At 38.2% G+C, this 9,913-nt stretch overlaps 1 protein-coding gene across 1 annotated transcript in view; it reads right to left on the reverse strand.

Annotated features, from left to right (window-relative positions):
• Nucleotides 1-9,913, reverse strand: part of KIF21A (kinesin family member 21A) — a 145,024-nt gene that overhangs the window by 74,292 nt on the left and 60,819 nt on the right. Inside the window, exons 4-10 of the mRNA XM_018552516.1 lie at nt 8,170-8,319; nt 6,668-6,802; nt 5,188-5,355; nt 3,879-3,994; nt 2,160-2,355; nt 1,776-1,965; nt 61-124 (exon numbers count right to left, since the gene is read on the reverse strand). Coding sequence (XP_018408018.1) covers nt 61-124; nt 1,776-1,965; nt 2,160-2,355; nt 3,879-3,994; nt 5,188-5,355; nt 6,668-6,802; nt 8,170-8,319 — 1,019 coding nt within the window. The remainder of the gene's footprint in view (nt 1-60; nt 125-1,775; nt 1,966-2,159; nt 2,356-3,878; nt 3,995-5,187; nt 5,356-6,667; nt 6,803-8,169; nt 8,320-9,913) is intronic.

Genomic DNA, 9,913 nt, shown 5'->3' on the forward strand with positions numbered 1-9,913 from the left:
CGTACATGTGCGAGGGGTACAACTTTAAAAAAAAAAAAAAAAGAAAAAACCCCCACGTACCGGAGGTCTTCGATTTCTTTAATATAATTGTGAATCATATTGCTTATTTCTTCATTTCCATCACCTGTAAAAATACATTTAGATATTTATACAAATACTAAAAAAATTATCACATAAATGAACACAAATTATTACAGAACGTGAACCCCCACGCCAAAAAACAACTGGGAAAAAAATATAACATTTATTTCTTAAATATGATCCATGATGAATAAAAGAACCAAACATTCCATGGCTTAGCCAGGTATAATTTTAAAGTTCCCTGACAGGTGACATAATCAACTTTTCCATGGTTAGATATTTATTAAAAAAATATCCCCGATGCATGAAATAGCAAAACGTTCCATGGTTTAGGCAGAGGATTTATTTAATATGTTTAACAAAGAATGAAAAAGCTGAACATCCCTTGTAGAACCAAACATATGAATGGGATAATTTATTTTTAAAAAGGTCAACCATCCCTAATACTCAAACTATGGCTGCAGCTAACGATTATTTTCCTGATAATTTTTTCAACTAATCGATTGGTTGTATAAAAATATTCTCTCTCTCTCTCTCTCTCTCTCTCTCTCTCTCTCTCCCCTACCAACTAATCGATGATGAGAATAGTTGCCAACTATTCTCATCATCGATTATTATAGATTTAGTCGATTAGTTGCCGCAGCTCTAACTCAAACTGTAAAATTGTATAATTTTATAATCTAAAACCCAATTGTATTATGTAGTAGTGTAATTACTCTTTATGTGTCTCCAATTTTCTACTTGTCCAGAGCTATTTGTTTTGGCCTCTGAATTGCACACATGCACAAAAGGGTATTCTCAAATCAATAGGTTCACAACAAAAGGGAGTGGACGTATGCACTACAGTGATACCCAGACAAACAAATTGAGCTACTCAGTTAGTAGTAGTTAGACACATTGAGTTGGGCTAGTTGCTCATCCAAGCAGCACCTTCAGTTCTACTTTCCAGTTGCTTAGATAAGCAGTGAAACGTCTTCAACATTAGAGAACAAGTCCAGTTGTATCCAACTGCTACAAGTTCTGCCATAACCAGGATAAACGAGGACCTTCAAGAGCTACTAAGAAGCAAGGCTATGTTCCCTTCATGAATTTTAAATCTTAAATGTTCATCATTGTCTGGAGTTCACCTTTAAAGCAGGTTTTCCTTTAAATTAAAAGTTAAATTAGTGACACAGCACAAAGAATATTCTATTCCCATTTCCCTTAAAGTCTATTTTCATCTTTATGCATCACTCTGTGTTTGCGACTATAACTTTTCTTTTGTTACAGAGCAGCTAATGTTTTACAAATTTAGCTTTTTTTGTGCTTATTCCCATACATAGTGTGAATATTATGGAGGTTTTTATTCTCATGCTTTAAAGAGAAATAAGGGGGGAAAGGGGGTTAACACTGCAAACCTCATTAATAAATGCTTGACGATTGACCCTTCCATTGACTTTTTTTTTTTTGGAGGGGGGGGGTGTCAAATATAGTATATGGTAGCAAGACCAGACAAGTCAAAACTCCTTATCTGCATTCCTAATGCAGGCCTATGCCTCTATTAAAGCCAATAGGGTCACCATAACAGCCAGGTAAAAGCATTTACAGAATGACAGGTCTGCAGTGGCAGTCTCCAATATTTTTAGCATGAGAAGTTTCCTTGGTTATTACATGTCATAAATCATGAAGAAAACTTGAGGACCAAACAGCTGTACCTGCTCTTGCAATCACTTGGTCGGCCTGGTCACTCATATGTTGGGTGATCCTTGTTCTCAGAGCATCAATCGTTTCTTGCATGGCTTTAATTCTAATGCGCAGATTGTTGTTTTCTGTTTGCAACATTGCGTTCTCGTGGAACATGTCATTAATACTCTCAACGCCATTTTCATCGATATTTCTTTTACCCTACAATTTCCAGGAAGGGAGAACAAAAAACAATTTCAGGACCATCAACAAAATCAATACTGTTCTATATTTCCAGCAGAAAACAGTAGAGCTTAACAAACATTTTATATGTGCGTTATGCATGAATCAGCATCCCCTGTCCCTTGTAACTATACTTACAGCTACAAAATACGATAAACGACTTCCTTACGTACCGTTTTATATTCCATCAATTCCATCTGGAGTCGCGTTATTTCATTCCTCAGGGAATTGATTTGCTGACTGGTTCGGTCCTGGTTAACCATGACCTTGTTCTTGATATTACGTGCCCGATTGGCATACTTAAGAGTATTTAGAGTTTCCATGAAATCTCTGTCTGAGGGGCTGATGCATGCAATCATGATCGTTTGACTAAAAAAAAAAAAAAAAATAGAGCAGAACATAGAGACAATTATTAAGTCTTCAATCAACCCCTGTGACCCGGTAGAGATCCTTCACCTGTTTCCTAAGTTTATTATTATACAGGATTTATATAGCGCCAACAGTTTGTGCAGCGCTTTACTATATAAGGGAGACATTATAATTACAATACAATTCAAGACACGATGGTAAGGAGGGCCCTGCCTGTTAGAGCTTACAATCTAAAAGGGAGGGTGCTTTTAGATTGTAAGCTCTAACTCTGCTAACTCATCCCCCCATATGTCATTCACACTAGAGCCTCTAGTGTTATGGACCCAGGACCCATGCCTGTGGGCACCTCAAGCAAGCATTCACTAGTGGTAAATCAAATCACAGTCCTTTACAAAACACATGCAGCAGGAAGATTCATCTGCAGAAAATGTTTGGTAATTGTCACATACACTGCTTTATAAATATGACCATAATCTTTGACAACTGTTAATGTCCCTTGTTCTTTCAGCCTCACACTGTCGAGCACATTTTTTACATCGAAATAAAGATTTAATTATAAATTCACCTGTTTACTTCTTTGGACATACTAATAGTTTTGACATGCAATCGCTAGTGACATGTTTATGGTCAGTTTCAGTTATCACGGTCACCTGTACTCTCAGCAATAACATGCATTTACATGTGCTAGGAGTGTCTGCTAATTTCCATGCACAGTTGTAAAGAATATTAAAACAGTGACTGCCTGTGAAATACAGGTATGTCTGGTAATGTCAAGGGTGGGTAACCATGATACTCAAACTGTGGTGACACTACAAATCCCATTAGGCTTCTTGCTCAGGAGGGGCATATCTGCGACTATCAGAGTCCTGCAATGCCTCATGGGACTTGTAGTTCTACAACAGCTGGAGTGCCAAGGTTGCCTACCCCGGTTTATGTTATGTACAGCTTGTCTTGTTTTTTGCTAGTGTTCCTACAGAAGTTTCACACAGACAGTCACAACCATCATATCAAGAAGGGACAGTCATTTTAATCAGTAACGATCTTGTTACTATAGTGATAATGAGGAAAAAGATCTCCCTGCACTTACTGCACATGCTCCGCTACTAAGGTCTACAAGCCAATAAAAAAAAAAAAATCAGTATGAACTTTCTCAGGCCCAACCCTGTAAACCTTAACCCTAAACTATTAATTTAAGAAGGCAACTGCACCTGTAATACTTAATACACAGAGATTATGCATAGCTATGCAACACTGTGCTTTCACATGATTATTTTGTGCATTACATTAGTCTCAAATAAAGCAGGGTTTATGTTCCTCTGCAACCATTTCAAGATAAGCCCATAACATGTCCATTTTGCATGGAGATCAGTAATTCTTAACGATGCAACACTACAGTCTTGTCTAAGCTTGTCCGGTGTAAAAATAAAAAAGAAATCTAGCAAAGACAGAATTCAGTTTTAAACTGTTTTATGTGAATTATGTGCAACAAACCAATCCAATCATAAACGTTAAAAAAAACATACCTATTACCCCCTAGTGAGTCCTGAAGAAGCCGTGTTAACTTGGAATCCCTGTAAGGTACATGAGTGACCTTTTTACTTTTATCTCCTAGCGCACTTATCACATTCCCAAGAGCCAACTATGAAATCAGAAATGAGAGAAAGTTACAAAACAAGCTAAAGAAACCAAGAAAATCAACATGGGTTTTATATCAAACAAGCAACAGGATATCCAGCAAATCTTTACATCTGTATGCTGTACGTTCAAAAAAAACATCACTTTTAATATATTCACTAAGTTTCTATACAACAACCTATTGCTCCAGGGAGGAAACGGTCTGCCTTAGCTAGGCAGCCTCTGGACATGTTTCAATAACAGCAGCATGCCTGGCCAGGTGTAACCACGTGCCTTTTCTCATGTAGGGAATATTTACAAAATGTTGTATATGATAAAAGCACTTCATGCTTATACCCAAGATTGTTGATCCGTTAAGTATGTTTAGGTCTATAAAAATCAGATTCAGCTATATGACCTTTATAACAAAGACACTTCTCGTCTTGGCTATCTTTTCAGTATTGCTCCAAGCAGTGCCGGCAGAAGTTGCAGAAAAAGGACGCTACAAAACAACCACTTGTGTGTACTCCGCTACTTGTCTCAATACACACTTCCACTCTCAATGTAACAAGAAGAGCTTATTAGTAGAGTCTTCCCAGGCCTTAGAAAAGAATCCACCAATCTACTGGTTAGGCACATGAATGTGCGGGAGTTACGTCATCCGGACCTGGCCAACCATGTGGGCAAAGACCCAGAAGAAGACATCACAGCACTGGAGGGGATTGCTTTGGCAGGTAAGACTGCCATAATGTGCTAATATGTTGTGCATACAAGCATATTATAGATGACAGATGCTGGAGGCTCTTTTTTTACTTTACTTCTGCTTTAAGTGCTTATCAGCCTTCTTCCACCTGCTGCACGTTCCCGTTAGCACATCACTATAATGGGCAGCCTTACTTTTAGTCAGGAATGTGCAGGAGGCAGGTAAGCTCTTGATAGTCCTCAAATAGAAAGCATAGATACGTGCAGGTTAAATCTCCAAATCTCACCCAATGCTGTGGTGGGCATTAAAAGATAAGTTCAGGCCCTGTCATCTGTTGAGTACCATTAGGTTACAATAGGTTTATGTCAACACAGATTTCAAATACATTTTCCTGGGTATGTACTTGGAAACACATTTACTGTCTTACATTGCTACATCACTTCTAAGAAGTGTTATACTTGAACAAAACTAGAGGTTACATAGTAGCCTATTGTGAAATAAGCACATAATCTTACCAGCCCACAGTTGATGGAAATTCCTTCTTTAGCTCTGTCACCTGTAGCTCCTGTGCGTTTAAGTCGCTCTGATCCGGCCAAGTCGACAAAATGGAACTTGGCAGTAAGGGTTTCAAACTCATTCACTTGTGTAGATTCAGATGTTATCCTATTATCCAAGTCATTCTCCTAAAAAAGTAATGAACACAAAAGAACAATTTCAACATAACAAAAAAAAAAAACCTTCCAAAATAATAATGTTCTAGCAGTGAATTCTTGTGAAGAGAACTTCACTGCTTTCTGGAATTAATTAGTTTAAACAAGGCAGCTATGGGACAACAGGGGGTTTAATGACCCTCCACATTCTTAAAACAAAGGAGGAAAACGAGAGGACAAGTGCATAACTAGGGATTTTAATTGTCCATCTACATAAATTACATCTCCCTACACATATAATCGAACTTAAAGGATAATTAAAGCCTCAGGGTTTTTACATATATCTACTACTAGCAAGCAGTAAATACTAGCAAACCGTAGATATATGCAAAAAGTGTAAAAAAACAGCTTTGAAAAGGGTTAATACTTACCAGTGTCTTCCCTGCGCGCTCCAGTCCGAAAATGTAAAAAATCTCGGGCGGCCGCAAAGCATCTTGGGGCGGGCGCCTGCGCAGATCACATTTTTGGCTGGGACACAAGGAGAGACACAAGGTAAGTCTATGGACGCGTGCACCCGCATGCAGACACCATGGGACAGGAAGTGCCAGCAGGCTCAGAGGCGTCAGCGCTGGATCGGAGACCCGCGGCAGCGCTGGAGGGACAGATGAAAGGGACAGGAAAGAAGAAGATCGGATTAGGAACCTAATTTAAGGTAAGTGCTGACATTAACATTGGGGGAGGGAAAAATATTTTTGACTTTAATGTCACTTTAAAACATATCTTAGCCCCCGAACAAGTATTTTATATATTGCAGCTTACCAGTACTTAGATGTGGTTGCAGAACTTGTTTTCATTTTTCAAGCTTTACACACTGTCTGCCCTAAGGTGACAATGCTCACTTATAATATCTATGGAGGTTCTCACCCTTTAACAAGGCAAGAGAACACTTTTCCCTTCTCTCCATATCATAGATGGAGTTGTTCTGTTGTCCACAGAGAGAGCTGAAAACAATGCTGACTTATAAGACTCAGCAGAGGCAGAGAGCACAGGAAGTTATCAGCTCCCTGGATTTCTGACAGGATGAACATGCTCGTTGTTTGCACTTATTCAACAGATATAACAAAACACTTTCAATTGTATATTCAATGGATCAAACATAAGCAAAAAGGAGAAGTTCACTGTTATGTTTTGGATATTGTTATACTTTGCATAACCATTTAGTGTCCAACCAAAACAAAGATCTTGGTTTTGGGTGCACCAATCTCTAACATTGTTGACTTAGAGAAACCCCTAAAAATCCATCTACACAAAAAAAAAAATACATAGTAAATATATACAAACATACTGTGTCAAATTTGGGACACACACGGCTTTGACAAAGGTGGATGGTGAATATGGCATGAGAGCGTGAACTTTGCACATTCATTTGTGTGCTGGCAGTAGTTCTAGATAAGGCACCCAATTTTAAGCACTGCAACATCTGAAAATAGAGGAAAATACTACGTTAGTGATGAGTTAGTTGGATTCCAAACCTAGGAAAGGTTCTCAATCTATAACACTCAAGCAGCTCCTTCTGAAACTAACGCATATGTATTGTAAGACCAGGGAAAAAGCTGTTTGTAAGGCACACGCTCTTAAAAGAAGGTTTCTAAAACTATCAAGACAAAATGTTTTCACACAGGCCAATTCCAGTTTTCATTCCATGTTCCACTTAAATTTAGGGAGCCTTACAGCAGTCCCCCACACTTACCTAAATCGAGTGTGCTTCTCTCTATGTGCTTCTGTGTATTTTTTTAATTTGGTGTGTGGCTCACCCCTACAGCCACGTCATTTATTCAAGTTCCATCTGTCACTGTGGCAGACGGACTTATAAAGTAGATCTCAAAAGGAGCTAAAGAGCAGTGATATCATTGCACTTGTAGTCCAGCTTAAGAAATTAAGGTCTGTAGGTCATTACAGACCTAGGACAGGAGGGACAGTCTGCAGGAGCCTAAGTATTGAAACTGAAGTCCACTGATTGAGGGCCCATTCACACCACATCCAGATTACCTTCAGGCCAGACCAGACTGTTGCCGGACCCAATATGAAGCCCAATGCTATTTCTGGCCTCTGTTCCCACCAGCTCAGTCCGTTCCGGACCAGACCAGAAAAATACTGCTAGTCCTATTTTGTCTGGTCTGGAATGCACTGGAACGCACCAAAACGCATGGAACGCACCTGTAAGACCATTTTAAGCTAAAAAATGTTTTAATTCCAATTGCAGCAAAATCATGGTAATCATTGGAATGCAATATGTTCCAGATCTGCTCCAAATCTGGTCCCGAAAATGGTGTGAACCCAGCCAGAGGTTACAATGCTTTGTATGCTCCAATGCAATTTCTTTTTACAATATTGGTGCATTTATTCTTTTTTTTGCAAAGAGGAATTTACCTTTAAGGGTCCTGTATATGATAAAATAGAGATTATTCATATCTGTGAACAGTAAAAAAAAAAAAAGGGCCAACAGATAATTGGGCACATGTTCATGTATATGTATGTTCCATGTATATTTCTGCTCTCCAGCTAGTGATCATAATACAGGGAACCTCCCGTATTCATAAATACATAGGAAAGGTGACATCCTACAGACACCAAAGCAAACTAGAAAGTTTAAATCTGGAAGTTGACACAGAAGATTATCATTTAACAGATATTAATAAACAAAGAACTAGGAGAGGCCTGAATAGCTTTATAAAGAATGGCTGTTGCATGTTATCTTTATTACTAAAGAATATTAGTCAAGTGGAATCTACTTGTTTCATCAGTTGGCAATAAACAGATCTGATAGAACACTAACAAAAACCATACCTCTGCCTCTGATGTCACATTACGTGTTGTGACTCCAACTGTGTAAATTCCACCAGTTGAATCTTCATGGATTTTGATATTTGATTTTTTATGCCTGGACTCAATGTCCCGCGTTGTATCAAACAAATCAAGTACTTCTTCATTGTAAAGCTAAAAAAACAGGGCGCACAATAAACAGTTAACACACTGGCCACAACTGGAATGTATGTACAATAGATGAACTAAAATATTGGTTCAAAAGGCAAAAAACTCCAAGCAATCCAATCAAGTAAGCTGCCCAGTGATTGGCTCCATGCGTATGGACAATGCACATATCAGCACAACTTGAACTCAAGGTTATAGGACTAATAGATGGTCCTATATAGTGGGAAACGGTATCTTAACCTCTTGCCGTCCGCCCGTAGTAAAAAAACGGACGGACGGCACTGCAGCATCTGAGGGTTTTTTTTTCCCCCTGACCCCTCACACACATCACCACATAAAAACAATGCTCACTTCAAAAATTAAGAGTTTTGTATACCATTTTCAAAAAAATTATCAATTTTATTCCACAATAATTACAATCACCTTAGCAGGAGCAGAAGTAATAAGGGATTAGAACTACAAAAATTAATATCATATAACAATATAAACAGTATCAGAAACCATATCAAAGTGTGATGCAATAAATCTTCACTAAAGACATTGATTATACAAACAGACTGTTGGGAAAGGTTTAACGTAGCACTGCAACATGTGTGCTCGTGTGTGTGTTCACACTTTTACATTGAAGGCTTCAGAATATACTTCCAGGGCAGCCTGTATGGTATAACATACCCATACTAGCTACCAGTAACAAAGATTGGAGGAACCTTGTTGCGTGCATGTGTTGGCTTCTATAAGCTCCAGGTTCAGTTGGAGGGAGCAGTGTACCTACTGAAGATCAGCCCTCAAAGGACAGCATACTGGCATGTGAGCATACCCTCAAAAAAATAGAAAGGAGAGTGCATTAACATTCGTTTATTTGTGACAGTGTGGCCAATAATGGCACACTTGGTGACATTTAATATGGCTGGCTGTAATCAGGCACTGCAAAGATTGTTATTGTGGTGCAGAACTTAAAGAGTGTTTAGAAAACAGTTAATTCAACCGTCATCACCAGGTTTTTCAGCCAATGCAAACGTGTTTTGCATTAGTAGCTCTTACAATAATCCTTCAGCTTCTAAACGGCTGAAAAGGAGCACTACCTATGCATATTCTTAAATAAGAAGTCTGAGCAAATTACAAATTAACCCTTGCAGTGGGGCGGTCACTGCACTGCCAAGGTTAAGTGTTTGTTTTGGTCTAGAGATGAAAATTAAAAAAAACACACACACAAAAACAAAGTATTGCAGTTTGCAATGATACCTTTCTTACCGGACTAACAAAAAGAGAGTGAACCTCTCTTCTTCAGGTCTGAAGCAATCCTTGAGTATTGTATTAAGTATTGCTTCTAATCTGAAGAAGAGAGGTTCACTCCCGAAAAGCTTGTCTTTTATATATTTTGTTATAAGAAAGGTATCATTGCACACTGCAATACTGCGTTTTTGTTTTTTTTACATCTTGTCTACTGGACTAATACGGCTTACCCATTTATATTACGATATAGATAGATATATATATCTATATATCTAGATATCTAGATAGATAGATATCTATATATCTATATATCTAGATAGATAGATATCTATATATCTAGATAGATAGATATCTATAGATTATATAT

Source organism: Nanorana parkeri, unplaced genomic scaffold (genome assembly GCF_000935625.1).
Source record: "Nanorana parkeri isolate BGI_ZX_2015 unplaced genomic scaffold, ASM93562v1 scaffold90, whole genome shotgun sequence".
Classification (NCBI taxonomy): domain Eukaryota; kingdom Metazoa; phylum Chordata; class Amphibia; order Anura; family Dicroglossidae; genus Nanorana; species Nanorana parkeri.